The following is an 18038-nucleotide window of genomic DNA, read 5'->3' as shown; positions in this document are numbered from 1 at the left end:
ATTAAATGTTTATATACATATATATATATATATATATATATATATATATATATATATATATATATGTGCAAAAGTTTAAGATAAACGTCTGATTTGATAAAATACTCATCATCATATAGCGAGCGCTTCTAATCAGAAAGAAACTAAGACAAGCACATCAATCTCACCCGCACGCACCACTATACAACAACACAAGCCAGACACCACAGGTAAAAGTGTATTTCATATTATATTAAATGTTTATATACATATATATATATATATATATATATATATATATATATATATGCAAAAGTTTAAGATAAACGTCTGCTTTGATAAAATACTCATCATCATATAGGGAGCGCTTCTAATCAGGAAGAAACTAAGACAAGCACATCAATCTCACCCGCACGCACCACTATACAACAACACAAGCCAGACACCACAGGTAAAAGTGTATTTTACATTATTTATTTATTTTTTTGTATTATTATTAATGTGAAAAAGTTTAAAGGGATACTTCACCCCAAAATGAATATTTTGTCATTAATCACTTACCCCCGTGTCGTTCCAAACCTGTAAAAGCTCTGTTCATCTTCAGAACACAATTTAAGATATTTTGGATGAAAATCGGGAGTCTTTAGACTGTCCCATAGACTGCCAATAAATAACAGTGTCAAGGTCCATAAAAGGTGTTTAATTCATCATCGGAAAACTCAATCTGTCATCAGACGTGCAATCTGGGGTATATGAAGCAATGGGAACACATTTTATAAGCGAAGAAATCAAAAATAATGACTTTACATAGTAATCCCTTTGTCAACGGTCTCCTCTGTGTCTCTCCATATCACCGAAAGCTGTGTACGCTCTTTTGTGTCATGCGCCCCACTAGGATGCGCTGTTTTATTTAAAATCAAAGCAAAATACATGTAGAAGCAGCACATCCTTGTGGCGCAGATGACACAGAAGAGCATAAACAACAAACGGTAAAATAGAGAAACACAGAGGAGACCGTTGACAAAGGATTTACTGAATAGAGTCATTAATATTATTATTATTATTATTATTATTATTATTATTATTATTATTCTTTTAAAAAATGTCCCCATCACTTCATATAACCCAGATTGCACGTCTGATGACAGATGGAGTATTCTGAAGATGACTTAAACACCTTTTATGGACCTTGACACTGTTATTTATTGGCAGTCTATGGGACAGTCTCCCAGTTTTCATCCAAAATATCTTAAATTGTGTTCTGAAGACGAACTCAGGTTTAACAGGTTTGGAACGATATAGGGGTAAGTGATTAATGATAAAAGTTTCATTTTGGGGTGGAGTATCCCATTAAGATAAACGTCTGATTTGATAAAATACTCATCATCATATAGCGAGCGCTTCTAATCAGGAAGAAACTAAGACAAGCACATCAATCTCACCCGCACGCACCACTATACAACAACACAAGCCAGACACCACAGGTAAAAGTGTATTTCATATTATATTAAATGTTTATATATATATATATATATATATATATATATATATATATATATATATATATATATATATATATGCAAAAGTTTAAGATAAACATCTGATTTGATAAAATACTCATCATCATATAGCGAGCGCTTCTAATCAGGAAGAAACTAAGACAAGCACATCAATCTCACCCGCACGCACCACTATACAACAACACAAGCCAGACACCACAGGTAAAAGTGTATTTCATATTATATTAAATGTTTATATATATATATATATATATATATATATATATATATATATATATATATATGCAAAAGTTTAAGATAAACATCTGATTTGATAAAATACTCATCATCATATAGTGAGCGGTTCAAATCAGAAAGAAACTAAGACAAGCACATCAATCTCACCCGCACGCACCACTATACAACAACACAAGCCAGACACCACAGGTAAAAGTGTATTTTAATTTTTTTTTTATTTTTTTTTTTATTATTATTAATGTGAAAAAGTTTAAAGGGATACTTCACCCCAAAATGAATATTTTGTCATTAATCACTTACCCCCATGTCGTTCCAAACCTGTAAAAGCTCCGTTCATCTTCAGAACACAATTTAAGATATTTTGGATGAAAACCGGGAGTCTTTAGACTGTCCCATAGACCATTGGTTCCCAACCTGGGGTCCGCGCCCCCCTCAGGGGGGTGCCAGAGTTCACAGGGGGGGCGCGGGAGCGGATATGCTTTGAGGGGAATAAAGATGCATAAAATGTTCTACTAATAATTTTATATATAAATATTTTTTCAAAGTTTTAAAAAAAATCATATGTTAACAATGCCAATTTCAATTACAATTTCGTTATTTCAAATGTAGGCCCGTTGCGCGTGGCAAGCGCGCTCATAATGTAAAACGGTGCCCAACATCAAATGGCAAACATAATGCAAGTGGAACGAAACTGCTCGTTATTGTGTGGTTGATGGACCATTTATCAGTTAGGACCAGTGCAGCGCGAGCCGATCGTGATCATGCGACGCTTTTACTACACAGCGCTAATAAGAGATCCAGTAAAGAAAGCATTTGAATTTGCCACAGAAGTAATAACATTGCTGCAAGATCTAGAGAGAAAAATTCACATTTCTCCGTTATTAACGGATCAAACAGCGCGTGGAAACCAGGAAGAAACATTGTGCCGTGAATGAACTATCCAGTGTCCAGATCTGCAACATTCACCATGGGTTTATTTTAGTAACACTAACCGAACCATGAAAGTTTGGCAGGAATAGTAGGCTATAATGCCTTCAAGTAACATTACGTCTGTTTTATTTTGACATGAATACAATTGCTGCTCTTAAATGATAATCTGAAATAAAAAAAACCTTGGTTTATAACCACTACAATTTCATTTTTTTCCAAGAAGCTGTTTTGTTTTATATGCTCATAAGAAGAATCAATTATAGCTCCAGAATTACTCAAAAGTAAAAAATATCACACTTTATTATGTTAGTTTTAATATAAAAAAAAAGAAATCAAGGAAATTTCTCTGGCATTTCTTTCTTTTTGCTGTATCAAAACCGTACCGTGACACAAGTGTATCGAACCGAACCGTGAATTTTGTGAACCGTTACACCCCTATATATATATATATATATATTAGTGCTGGGAAAAAAATTTATTGCATCCAAAATAAAAGTTTGTGTTTGCATAATATACGTGTGTGAACTGTGTATAATTATTTTGTATATAAATACACGCATATGCATGTATTATTTTTTTTTGCATGTATATATACATTTATACATAATTTATATTATATGTAAATATAAATAATTTATATATAAATAAGTAAAAATATTAAATATATACATGCATATGTGTGTATTTATATACAAAATAATTATACACAGTACACACATATATATTATGCAAACACAAACTTTTATTTTGGATGCGATTAATTTTTTCCCAGCACTAATATATGTGTGTGTGTGTGTGTGTGTGTGTATATATATATATATATATATATATATATATATATATATATATATATATGGGGGGGGGGGGTCACGGATTGTTAAATACGTACATAGGGGGGGCCCCAAGGAAAAAGGTTGGGAACCACTGCCATAGACTGCCAATAAATAACAGTGTCAAGGTCCATAAAAGGTGTTTAAGTCATCATCGGAAAACTCAATCTGTCATCAGACGTGCAATCTGGGTTATATGAAGCAATGGGAACACATTTTATAAGCGAAGAAATCAAAAATAATGACTTTACATAGTAATCCCTTTGTCAACGGTCTCCTCTGTGTCTCTCCATATCACCGAAAGCTGTGTACGCTCTTTTGTGTCATGCGCCCCACTAGGATGCGCTGTTTTATTTAAAATCAAAGCAAAATACATGTAGAAGCAGCACATCCTTGTGGCGCAGATGACACAGAAGAGCATAAACAACAAATGGTAAAATAGAGAAACACAGAGGAGACCGTTGACAAAGGATTTACTGAATAGAGTCATTAATATTATTATTATTATTATTATTATTATTATTATTTTTCGTTTAAAAAATGTCCCCATTACTTCATAAAACCCAGATTGCACGTCTGATGACAGATGGAGTATTCTGAAGATGACTGAAACCCCTTTTATGGACCTTGACACTGTTATTTATTGGCAGTCTATGGGACAGTCTCAAGCCTCCCAGTTTTCATCCAAAATATCTTAAATTGTGTTCTGAAGACCAACTAAGGTTTAACAGGTTTGGAACCATTTAGAGTTAAGTGATTAATGATAAAAGTTTCATTTTGGGGTGGAGTATCCCATTACGATAAACGTCTGATTTGATAAAATACTCATCATCATATAGCGAGCGCTTCTAATCAGGAAGAAACTAAGACAAGCACATCAATCTCACCCGCACGCACCACTATACAACAACACAAGCCAGACACCACAGGTAAAAGTGTATTTCATATTATATTAAATGTATATATATATATATATATATATATATATATATATATATATATATATATATATATATATGCAAAAGTTTAAGATAAACGTCTGCTTTGATAAAATACTCATCATCATATAGGGAGCGCTTCTAATCAGGAAGAAACTAAGACAAGCACATCAATCTCACCCGCACGCACCACTATACAACAACACAAGCCAGACACCACAGGTAAAAGTGTATTTCATATTATATTAAATGTTTATATATATATATATATATATATATATATATATATATATATATATATATATATATATATGAAAAAGTTTAAGATAAACGTCTGCTTTGATAAAATACTCATCATCATATAGGGAGCGGTTCTAATCAGGAAGAAACTAAGACAAGCACATCAATCTCACCCGCACGCACCACTATACAACAACACAAGCCAGACACCACAGGTAAAAGTGTATTTTACATTATTTATTTATTTTTTTGTATTATTATTAATGTGAAAAAGTTTAAAGGGATACTTCACCCCAAAATGAATAGTTTGTCATTAATCACTTACCCCCGTGTCGTTCCAAACCTGTAAAAGCTCTGTTCATCTTCAGAACACAATTTAAGATATTTTGGATGAAAATCGGGAGTCTTTAGACTGTCCCATAGACTGCCAATAAATAACAGTGTCAAGGTCCATAAAAGGTGTTTAATTCATCATCGGAAAACTCAATCTGTCATCAGACGTACAATCTGGGGTATATGAAGCAATGGGAACACTTTTTATAAGCGAAGAAATCAAAAATAATGACTTTACATAGTAATCCCTTTGTCAACGGTCTCCTCTGTGTCTCTCCATATCACCGAAAGCTGTGTACGCTCTTTTTTGTGTACGCTCTTTTTTGTCATGCGCCCCACTAGGATGCGCTGTTTTATTTAAAATCAAAGCAAAATACATGTAGAAGCAGCACATCCTTGTGGAGCAGATGACACAGAAGAGCATAAACAACAAACGGTAAAATAGAGAAACACAGAGGAGACCGTTGACAAAGGATTTACTGAATAGAGTCATTAATATTATTATTATTATTATTATTATTATTATTATTATTATTATTCTTTTAAAAAATGTCCCCATCACTTCATATAACCCAGATTGCACGTCTGATGACAGATGGAGTATTCTGAAGATGACTTAAACACCTTTTATGGACCTTGACACTGTTATTTATTGGCAGTCTATGGGACAGTCTCCCAGTTTTCATCCAAAATATCTTAAATTGTGTTCTGAAGACGAACTCAGGTTTAACAGGTTTGGAACGATATAGGGGTAAGTGATTAATGATAAAAGTTTCATTTTGGGGTGGAGTATCCCATTAAGATAAACGTCTGATTTGATAAAATACTCATCATCATATAGGGAGCGCTTCTAATCAGGAAGAAACTAAGACAAGCACATCAATCTCACCCGCACGCACCACTATACAACAACACAAGCCAGACACCACAGGTAAAAGTGTATTTCATATTATATTAAATGTTTATATATATATATATATATATATATATATATATATATATATATATATATATATATATATATATATGCAAAAGTTTAAGATAAACATCTGACTTGATAAAATACTCATCATCATATAGCGAGCGCTTCAAATCAGAAAGAAACTAAGACAAGCACATCAATCTCACCCGCACGCACCACTATACAACAACACAAGCCAGACACCACAGGTAAAAGTGTATTTTACATTATATTAAATGTTTATATATATATATATATATATATATATATATATATATATATATATATATATGCAAAAGTTTAAGATAAACGTCTGATTTGATAAAATACTCATCATCATATAGCGAGCGGTTCAAATCAGAAAGAAACTAAGACAAGCACATCAATCTCACCCGCACGCACCACTATACAACAACACAAGCCAGACACCACAGGTAAAAGTGTATTTTACATTATTTATTTATTTTTTTGTTTTATTATTAATGTGAAAAAGTTTAAAGGGATACTTCACCCCAAAATGAATATTTTGTCATTAATCACTTACCCCCGTGTCGTTCCAAACCTGTAAAAGCTCTGTTCATCTTCAGAACACAATTTAAGATATTTTGGATGAAAATCGGGAGTCTTTAGACTGTCCCATAGACTGCCAATAAATAACAGTGTCAAGGTCCATAAAAGGTGTTTAATTCATCATCGGAAAACTCAATCTGTCATCAGACGTGCAATCTGGGTTATATGAAGCAATGGGAACACATTTTATAAGCGAAGAAATCAAAAATAATGACTTTACATAGTAATCCCTTTGTCAACGGTCTCCTCTGTGTCTCTCCATATCACCGAAAGCTGTGTACGCTCTTTTGTGTCATGCGCCCCACTAGGATGCGCTGTTTTATTTAAAATCAAAGCAAAATACATGTAGAAGCAGCACATCCTTGTGGCGCAGATGACACAGAAGAGCATAAACAACAAACGGTAAAATAGAGAAACACAGAGGAGACCGTTGACAAAGGATTTACTGAATAGAGTCATTAATATTATTATTATTATTATTATTATTATTATTATTATTATTATTATTATTTTAAAAAATGTCCCCATCACTTCATATAACCCAGATTGCACGTCTGATGACAGATGGAGTATTCTGAAGATGACTTAAACCCCTTTTATGGACCTTGACACTGTTATTTATTGGCAGTCTATGGGACAGTCTCCCAGTTTTCATCCAAAATATCTTAAATTGTGTTCTGAAGACGAACTCAGGTTTAACAGGTTTGGAACGATATAGGGGTAAGTGATTCATGATAAAAGTTTCATTTTGGGGTGGAGTATCCCATTAAGATAAACGTCTGATTTGATAAAATACTCATCATCATATAGCGAGCGCTTCTAATCAGGAAGAAACTAAGACAAGCACATCAATCTCACCCGCACGCACCACTATACAACAACACAAGCCAGACTCCACAGGTAAAAGTGTATTTTACATTATATTTTATTTATTTATTTATTTATAAAGTTTAAAGATATACTCCACCCCCACATGAATATTTTGTCATTAATCACTTACTCCCATGTCGCCCCAAACCTGTAAAAGCTCCGTTCATCTTCAGAACACAGTTTAAGATATTTTGGATGAAAACCTGGAGTCTTTAGACTGTCCCATAGACTGCCAATAAATAACAGTGTCAAGGTCCATAAAAGATACCCAAGTCATCAGACGTGCAATTTGGGTTATATGAAGTTACAGGAAAACACTTTTTGTAAGTGAATAAAACAACATTTCCTTTGTCAACGGTCTCCTCTTTGTCTCTCCATATCACTGTATACTGTGTACGCTCTTTTGTGTCATGCGCCCCACTAGGATGACACAGAAGAGCATACACAGCATGGGGGTAAGTGATTAATGACAAAAGTTTCATTTTGGGGTGGAGTATCCCTTTAAGATAAACATCTGATTTGATAAAATACTCATCATCATATAGGGAGCGCTTCTAATCAGAAAGAAACTAAGACAAGCACATCAATCTTACCCGCACGCACCACTATACAACAACACAAGCCAGACACCACAGGTAAAAGTGTATTTCATATTATATTAAATGTTTATATATATATATATATATATATATATATATATATATATATATATATATATATATATATATATATATATATGCAAAAGTTTAAGATAAACGTCTGCTTTGATAAAATACTCATCATCATATAGGGAGCGCTTCTAATCAGGAAGAAACTAAGACAAGCACATCAATCTCACCCGCACGCACCACTATACAACAACACAAGCCAGACACCACAGGTAAAAGTGTATTTTACATTATTTATTTATTTTTTTGTATTATTATTAATGTGAAAAAGTTTAAAGGGATACTTCACCCCAAAATGAATAGTTTGTCATTAATCACTTACCCCCGTGTCGTTCCAAACCTGTAAAAGCTCTGTTCATCTTCAGAACACAATTTAAGATATTTTGGATGAAAATCGGGAGTCTTTAGACTGTCCCATAGACTGCCAATAAATAACAGTGTCAAGGTCCATAAAAGGTGTTTAATTCATCATCGGAAAACTCAATCTGTCATCAGACGTGCAATCTGGGGTATATGAAGCAATGGGAACACTTTTTATAAGCGAAGAAATCAAAAATAATGACTTTACATAGTAATCCCTTTGTCAACGGTCTCCTCTGTGTCTCTCCATATCACCGAAAGCTGTGTACGCTCTTTTTTGTGTACGCTCTTTTTTGTCATGCGCCCCACTAGGATGCGCTGTTTTATTTAAAATCAAAGCAAAATACATGTAGAAGCAGCACATCCTTGTGGAGCAGATGACACAGAAGAGCATAAACAACAAACGGTAAAATAGAGAAACACAGAGGAGACCGTTGACAAAGGATTTACTGAATAGAGTCATTAATATTATTATTATTATTATTATTATTATTATTATTATTATTATTATTATTATTATTCTTTTAAAAAATGTCCCCATCACTTCATATAACCCAGATTGCACGTCTGATGACAGATGGAGTATTCTGAAGATGACTTAAACACCTTTTATGGACCTTGACACTGTTATTTATTGGCAGTCTATGGGACAGTCTCCCAGTTTTCATCCAAAATATCTTAAATTGTGTTCTGAAGACGAACTCAGGTTTAACAGGTTTGGAACGATATAGGGGTAAGTGATTAATGATAAAAGTTTCATTTTGGGGTGGAGTATCCCATTAAGATAAACGTCTGATTTGATAAAATACTCATCATCATATAGGGAGCGCTTCTAATCAGGAAGAAACTAAGACAAGCACATCAATCTCACCCGCACGCACCACTATACAACAACACAAGCCAGACACCACAGGTAAAAGTGTATTTCATATTATATTAAATGTTTATATATATATATATATATATATATATATATATATATATATATATATATATATATATATGCAAAAGTTTAAGATAAACATCTGACTTGATAAAATACTCATCATCATATAGCGAGCGCTTCAAATCAGAAAGAAACTAAGACAAGCACATCAATCTCACCCGCACGCACCACTATACAACAACACAAGCCAGACACCACAGGTAAAAGTGTATTTTACATTATATTAAATGTTTATATATATATATATATATATATATATATATATATATATATATATATATATATATATATGCAAAAGTTTAAGATAAACGTCTGATTTGATAAAATACTCATCATCATATAGCGAGCGGTTCAAATCAGAAAGAAACTAAGACAAGCACATCAATCTCACCCGCACGCACCACTATACAACAACACAAGCCAGACACCACAGGTAAAAGTGTATTTTACATTATTTATTTATTTTTTTGTTTTATTATTAATGTGAAAAAGTTTAAAGGGATACTTCACCCCAAAATGAATATTTTGTCATTAATCACTTACCCCCGTGTCATTCCAAACCTGTAAAAGCTCTGTTCATCTTCAGAACACAATTTAAGATATTTTGGATGAAAATCGGGAGTCTTTAGACTGTCCCATAGACTGCCAATAAATAACAGTGTCAAGGTCCATAAAAGGTGATTAAGTCATCATCGGAAAACTCAATCTGTCATCAGACGTGCAATCTGGGTTATATGAAGCAATGGGAACACATTTTATAAGCGAAGAAATCAAAAATAATGACTTTACATAGTAATCCCTTTGTCAACGGTCTCCTCTGTGTCTCTCCATATCACCGAAAGCTGTGTACGCTCTTTTGTGTCATGCGCCCCACTAGGATGCGCTGTTTTATTTAAAATCAAAGCAAAATACATGTAGAAGCAGCACATCCTTGTGGCGCAGATGACACAGAAGAGCATAAACAACAAACGGTAAAATAGAGAAACACAGAGGAGACCGTTGACAAAGGATTTACTGAATAGAGTCATTAATATTATTATTATTATTATTATTATTATTATTATTATTATTATTATTTTTAAAAATGTCCCCATCACTTCATATAACCCAGATTGCACGTCTGATGACAGATGGAGTATTCTGAAGATGACTTAAACCCCTTTTATGGACCTTGACACTGTTATTTATTGGCAGTCTATGGGACAGTCTCCCAGTTTTCATCCAAAATATCTTAAATTGTGTTCTGAAGACGAACTCAGGTTTAACAGGTTTGGAACGATATAGGGGTAAGTGATTCATGATAAAAGTTTCATTTTGGGGTGGAGTATCCCATTAAGATAAACGTCTGATTTGATAAAATACTCATCATCATATAGCGAGCGCTTCTAATCAGGAAGAAACTAAGACAAGCACATCAATCTCACCCGCACGCACCACTATACAACAACACAAGCCAGACTCCACAGGTAAAAGTGTATTTTACATTATATTTTATTTATTTATTTATTTATAAAGTTTAAAGATATACTCCACCCCCACATGAATATTTTGTCATTAATCACTTACTCCCATGTCGCCCCAAACCTGTAAAAGCTCCGTTCATCTTCAGAACACAGTTTAAGATATTTTGGATGAAAACCTGGAGTCTTTAGACTGTCCCATAGACTGCCAATAAATAACAGTGTCAAGGTCCATAAAAGATACCCAAGTCATCAGACGTGCAATTTGGGTTATATGAAGTTACAGGAAAACACTTTTTGTAAGTGAATAAAACAACATTTCCTTTGTCAACGGTCTCCTCTTTGTCTCTCCATATCACTGTATACTGTGTACGCTCTTTTGTGTCATGCGCCCCACTAGGATGACACAGAAGAGCATACACAGCATGGGGGTAAGTGATTAATGACAAAAGTTTCATTTTGGGGTGGAGTATCCCTTTAAGATAAACATCTGATTTGATAAAATACTCATCATCATATAGGGAGCGCTTCTAATCAGGAAGAAACTAAGACAAGCACATCAATCTTACCCATACACACTACTATACAACAACAAAAGATAGACACCACAGGTAAAAGTGTGGTTTTACATTATATACAATTTATTTTATTTTTTTTCATAAATGTGAAAAAGTTAAAAGCGATACTCCATTTTTAATAACTATGTAATTGTCAATTAGGTGTCCAAGCTAAACAATTAAGCAACCCCACACCACCCACTGCTCTCACCCCTGCATTACCTACCACTGCAGGTAACCACGACAACACACATCACCACAGCACACACACACACTCCAGCATTATAAAGTATCTCTCTCACACTCATAACTCATGACCTCTGACCTCCATCCTCCCATCATGCCACACTGCGAACTCTCCTTCAAAATCACATCTTCACTGCTGCGTTCATGAGCAGTGTTATACTTTTATAATGTTGCCAATATTAATTTATTAGAAGGTTTTTACTATAAAAATGTCATAATACCATTTCTTCAGGTTGATGTCTTCATGATAAACAGTCATGCATATGGGGAGCATAATAATATTAACCAACAGCTAAAGCATTAATTTAGATGAAGTTTGCAAATAATACAAAAAGGGAATAGCATTTTCATTTGGACTTTAAAGTCTGTAAATGTCAGTCCTTTTAAAATACTCAGTTACTTTTCATCGATTGCAATACACTGCCGTAATAATTTTTTTTTTTCATTATTTTTTTTATTTATTTTTTTTAGATGTAAACCTCTTTTACCTAATATATTTACTTGGAGCCCACCTGATATTTTAAAGTAATAAGTTAATAATTAACCAATACATTTGCATGTTCAGTTCACTTTTTTTTTTTTTGATGTTGTTTAATTGTTACATAACATTATGGTGCAATATTATCCTATACAAATCAATGGGATAAACATGTTAGGTCAAAATAAAATAATCTGATTATATTGCATAAAATGTTTACTGTAGTGAATGCAAACAAAAATACAGTATTTTTACATGTAATGTGGCCATCAATTCATAAGAAATCTGTCCGCTACTGTCTACACATTCCTCTGCAATAGTGGCTATCCAACGAAAGAATCCCATATCTGTTCTGAGAGCAGAGAAAAAAAACATTTGCTAAGTCCCAATAACAAAATTAATTTAGCCAGAGCAGAGTTAACACCTTCTTTAAGCATAAAAGCTATTCAGTCTATTGAGTATGAGAAATACCTCAATGATTAAAAGTTCAATTAAATAATGTAATTATGATGAAGGTAATTAATATGTTTTTTTTATCTCAAACTTTTCAAAGATGGTGCAGGTGAGTGTTGCTCAGTTTCTGTTGATTGTGCTGTTCTTGATTTGAACATATGGGTCATAGGATAGATAGATAGATAGATAGATAGATAGATAGATAGATAGATAGATAGATAGATAGATAGATAGATAGATAGATAGATAGATAGATAGATAGATAGATAGATAGAGATATACTGTAGATATGTATCAGAGAAAACTTCAACTTTTTCATAATTTCAATCTATCATTACAGTCACTCCCACCACTTTATCAAACAAACCTGCAGACATCACCAAAGGTAAAGCTGACATCAAACTCACACTCCTGCATTATTACTCTCAAACACAATCTCTCACACTCTCTGACCTCCAGCTTCATACTATCATGCCATGCACCGAGCACGTTTCTGAGCAAGAGGTGTTATTTATTTGTTTGTTTGTTTGTTGACAACCAAGCAAGCCCTTTTAGGCAACACCAGGCTTCACATTTAAAAATCCTGCAATATAGATATTAATATAAACATTTATTTTTGTTCATCACAAAATCTAGTTCCTGTACTGCAGGAATAATCATTTATTTATTAATTTTCAAGATCATATGACATCAAATGACAAAGGTACTGATGATCCTCTTGTGAGATACTAACACAGCCAGTGCTTTATAATCAAACACAAGGAAATATTTTCTAAAATGTCCTATTAAAAATGAATATTACAGTATTCTTGTAATTGAATATGGCTAATGTAAATACAATGTTTGTTGTTAAATATGAATTAATTAAAATCTGTTATAAATAATATAGATTTTAAAAATATATTAATATTTATATTGAAATAATTGAAATCATATTTCATGTTTTTGTACATATCTTTTTAAAAAGGAAACATCTCGGTTAAGTACATTACTTACATTACCCTCGTTCCCTGAAGGAGGGAATGGAGATGTCACATCGGTGACCGATGAATTGAGATATCGCTTAAATAGACCAATCTACTTTGAGTGTAAACTAAACGAGCCCATGCACATTAACATGCAATTATTGCATCAAGCTGCCGCTGATCACAGCATGAATATAATAAGGCAGCAGGTGAAATACCCTTTCAGACGGTCAGTCTTGACGTCACACCGGTGACAGACGAATTAGGATCCATACCAAAGCGCCATGGCTGCTGCCCCTTCCAGTACCCTGGGCGAGCTGCCTGTGGCCCTATTTGGTGTAGGCCGGGGCTTGGAACAAGTAGTTCCACTCACCATTCTCAAAGCACTACCAGTGAGATTGGAAAACACCAGGAAAATTGCTCAGGAGGATGCAACACACCTAATTGAGTGAAATCGTAAACTAGTGGGCAGGGCACACCATAAGCACCAGAGACAGGTCCCATCAGGGTATGGAGGAGGGCCAGGAGGATTTAACCTTCTCTCCCACATAAGGAACCTGATGGCAAGGTCATGCTTCCCTACTGACTTCCCTTCCACAGGATAATGGTTGGCAGCAATCCCAATGGCATATACTTTAAGGGAAGATAGGGACAGCTTTCAATTCAAGCCTTGCTGCAACAAAGAAAAGCACAGCCCCGATCAGTCATCTCTGGGGGTCTTCACGTCGAGAAGAACACCACTCGATGAACAGGTTCAAGACAGGAGAATTGCATAGAATATCATAGCCGAGGCTGATGGTCCACAAAAGCCAGTAAGATGGGCTGGGTGGTGCTAGCCAGGGACCTAGATACCATGCAAGTGGGAACAGCAGTACCACTGCCGTACCAAGAGTGAGGCAAAGAGGGGGAAGAGAGGAACCCAACTGAGTGTGCAGTGCAATGCTTACCTGGTTCCAAAGGTTGGCAGAGGGTGCATGTTTAGGGCCTTGGTTGATGCTCTCGAACCACCCGCTGCTGCCTGCTGACGATGTAAGAAGATGAGTGTGGTCTGATGTTGGTCTTCTGTGACTCTCCATGCCATGCTGTGACCCAGGGATGAAAAAAGTAAGCTCTCTCACCGAAATTTTCCAGATTCTCCACCCAGCCTACATCCGGGGGAGAGAGAAGTGCCTTCACCATCCCTCAAAAATCAGCTTCTCTGGATTATCTGTCCCGGGGTCTCTCACTCTTCCGCTTACTGCCAGGTTTGACAGGGGCCAGGATGGTTGGGGCTTGTCTTTGTCCAGCTCCATGGCACTGCTTGCTGGAGGCTGCTGCAGATGCGGCTGCATGAACGGGGCGCCCTCAAAGACGAGAAGGCTGATGTGTTGCGGCCGGGTGGCATCTCCGAATCCGATTCAGGCCTTGCCACCACCCCGGGAGGGCAGTGATCCACATCGGTGCTCCTCCCGACGACCAGAAGTATACTGCTGGTACACTCTTTGAAGAAGGCCCAGCACGTTATTTTGGCAGCTCAACTGGTTGCAAAGCCCTAGAGGAGCGATTGTCCCCTTAGGGTTAGTTCCCTTGTTGCCACTACTGTAACCCTCAAACCACCTGTGCACTGGTGGAAATAGCCCCTGTCTGACAGCCACCAGAACGAGCACTAGATCATGGCAGAGGCAATGGAGCTCTGCCCCCTTCACCTTGGATGACATAGATTATAGACATAGACATAGATTGGTCTCTCTAAACGAGATCCCAATTCCTTGGTCACCGATGTGACAACTTAAGAGACCGACTGAAAGGGGTGAACTCTTTAGTATAGTGATCAATTCTTACTTTTGACTAATTGCTTATTAGCATACATATTACTCACATATTGGTTGTTTAAAGCGCTTATAAAACTCATTATGCCTTATGACTATCATTTTTTTTATTCATTAATGCACCCCATACCTAAACATTAACAACTACCTTACTAACTAATAATAAACAGCAAATAAGGAATTTACTGAAGCAAAAGTCATTATTAAAAGATAGTTAACAGTGAGAATTATTCCCTAAACTGAATTGTGACCAAAAAGGGTTTATAACTTAACATTTTGTTTGACAAAATATTCATCATCATATAGGGAGCACTTCTGATCAGAAAGAAACTCAGACAAGCACATCAGTCTCACCCGCACGCACCACTATTCAACAAAAAAAAACAGACACAGCAGGTAAAAGTATTTTACATTATATTTAATGTTTTTTATGTCTGTGATAAAAGTGTACAATAAATATCTGATTTGATTAAATACACATTATCATATAGGGAGCACTTCCAATCAGAAAGAAACTCAGACAAGCACATCAATCTTACCCGCACCCACCACTATACAACATCAAAACCCAAACAACACAGGTAAAAGGGTATTTTACATTATATTTTATGTTTTGTGTTTGTTTGCTTTTGTTGTTTTTTATGTCTGTGATAAAAGTATACCATAAATATCTGATTTGATTAAATATTCATCATGTAGGGAGCAATTCTAATCGGAAAGAAACTCAGACAAGCACATCAATCTTACCCACAAGCATCATTATACAACAACAAAACACCAACAACACAGCAGGTAACAGTGTATTTAATTATATTGAATGTTTTTTTATCATTTACCAATTTATCTAAATTAACGAATGAATTTAACGTTTAAAATTTTACAAATTAAAATAAATTAACATTATGTGGTGCTTATGCAGTTCCTAGTAATAATGATCCATTTTGTAATGCTGTTACATATGGTAACCCTTGTTCCCTGAAGGAGTGAATGGAGACATCACATTTGGATGTCCGTTGAATTGGGATCTCGCTTAGAGAGACCAATCTACTTTGAGTGTAAACTAAATGAGCCAGTGCACATTGGCATGTGATTATTGCATAAAGCTGCTGCTAATCACAGCATGATTATAAATAGGCAGCAGATGCAGCGCATATTCAGGTTTTTGCTGAGGAGCCAAGCCAGTGACCCAGCCACTCAGCAGTGGTATAGGAACTGTGGCGTCTAGACATGATGTCTCCGTTCCCTCCTTCAGGGAACGAGGGTTACCATACATAACTGAGACGTTCCCTTTCAGTCAGTCACTCCCGACATCACATTGGATGACTGACGAATTGGGATCCCCAACAAAGGGCCATAGTTACTGCCCTTTCCAGTGTCCTGTTGAAGCCACCTGCACCCCTGCTTTTTGGTGTAGACTAGGGCTTACCACAAGAGGACCAGCTACTGCTGCTATGTACTACTAGCTAAAACTGGGAAAACACACCCTTTTCCATTTGGAACAGGGCGCTCAGGAAGCCCCATCTATCCTGAAGGAGGTTTCGAAGGCAAATACACATATGAATATCGGGTTAGGTCCATTTTGAAAATTGGAGGTGATTGTATCCCTCTTGGAATGGCAGAAGTCTGCTAGGGAAACTCAGGCTCTGAGGCCATACTGTGGATTTTAGACATATGGGATCCACTTAGGTCTCTACATAAGGAATTCAGCACTCTACCAGTTCTCATCGAGAGAGGGCCTGGCACAGGACACTCCACCACGCTCAACAGGGTCTACTGTATGGACTCTTTAGAGCAATTGGAGGTGAGAACACAGGAGGATACCAGCTCCACACGAAGGCTAAAGAATATTGTGATACTGTTGGGGGTCGCCCAGCCTGAAGCTCTACAAATAATGAGGCGCCATGAGCCAGTGCCCAGGAGGAGCAACACTTCTAGTAAAGTGAGCTTACAACCTGAGTGGGCAGGGCACACCCTGTGCCTGATAGCCAAGGTGATAGCACTCACTAGTCAGTGGGCTATCCTCTTAGAGACGGCATTCCCCTTCTGCCAGCCTTCATAACAGACAAAATGCTGGGCTGAGGTCCTGAAGCTTTGTGTCCGGTCTATGTAGCATTGCTTGGACAGGAGAGCAAAGCTAAGGCTGGGTCTGCCTCCTCCAGGGCCAGTGCATGCAGGTTTACCACCTGATCCCTGAAGGGAGTAGTGGGAACCTTGGGCAAATAGCCGGGTCAGGGATTCATGATTACCTGGGAGTCAGCTGGCCCAAACTCTAGGCACGATTCGTTGACCAAAAATGTGTGCAGGTCCCCTAGCCTCTTAATGGAGGCCAGAGCAATCAGGAGCAAAGTTTTAATCGAGAGAAACTTCGGCTCTCTGAAAATGCTCAAATGGGCCCTGCTGTAGTGTTATGAGCATAGTGTATAGAAGGGGGAAGTAGAGTATTTAGACTTCTCATCCCCCTAAGCAACCTGATGAACAGGTCATGGTTAGCAGAAGTGAGCTTTGAGGGTGGAAAGAGACGAAGGACAACACGACTGATCGGGCACCTTTGGGTGTCTTCTTTTTGAGAAAAACAGCACTCAATGAACAGATTCCACTTCCAAGCATAAGCCAAGCATAAGGAGTCGGCCAAGGAGGGGTGTCACGAGAAGCATTAGTTTGGGGAACTAGGTTCTGGTGGGCTAATAGG

The 18038-nt window shown here is 36.2% G+C and overlaps 1 protein-coding gene across 50 annotated transcripts in view; it reads left to right on the top strand.

The window, feature by feature from the left end:
* LOC127988345 (receptor-type tyrosine-protein phosphatase C) overlaps positions 1-18038 on the top strand; it is a 75741-nt gene that overhangs the window by 37893 nt on the left and 19810 nt on the right. For 6 of the 50 annotated variants that reach the window (XM_052591039.1, XM_052591056.1, XM_052591059.1 and 3 more), the window contains 6 exons: positions 11364-11453; positions 11562-11633; positions 12917-12961; positions 15656-15745; positions 15841-15930; positions 16049-16141. In XM_052591039.1, coding sequence (XP_052446999.1) covers positions 11364-11453; positions 11562-11633; positions 12917-12961; positions 15656-15745; positions 15841-15930; positions 16049-16141 — 480 coding nt within the window. Of the gene's footprint in view, positions 1-340; positions 431-4566; positions 4657-5848; positions 5939-8198; positions 8289-9259; positions 9350-11363; positions 11454-11561; positions 11634-12916; positions 12962-15655; positions 15746-15840; positions 15931-16048; positions 16142-18038 lie in introns of all 50 variants that reach the window. The other 44 variants (XM_052591057.1, XM_052591043.1, XM_052591044.1 and 41 more) reach the window with 27 other exon arrangements.

This window comes from Carassius gibelio, chromosome B22, assembly GCF_023724105.1.
Source record: "Carassius gibelio isolate Cgi1373 ecotype wild population from Czech Republic chromosome B22, carGib1.2-hapl.c, whole genome shotgun sequence".
Lineage (NCBI taxonomy): Eukaryota > Metazoa > Chordata > Actinopteri > Cypriniformes > Cyprinidae > Carassius > Carassius gibelio.
Note: the sequence above shows the minus strand (reverse complement) of the source record. Positions and strands in the feature narration are given on the sequence as shown.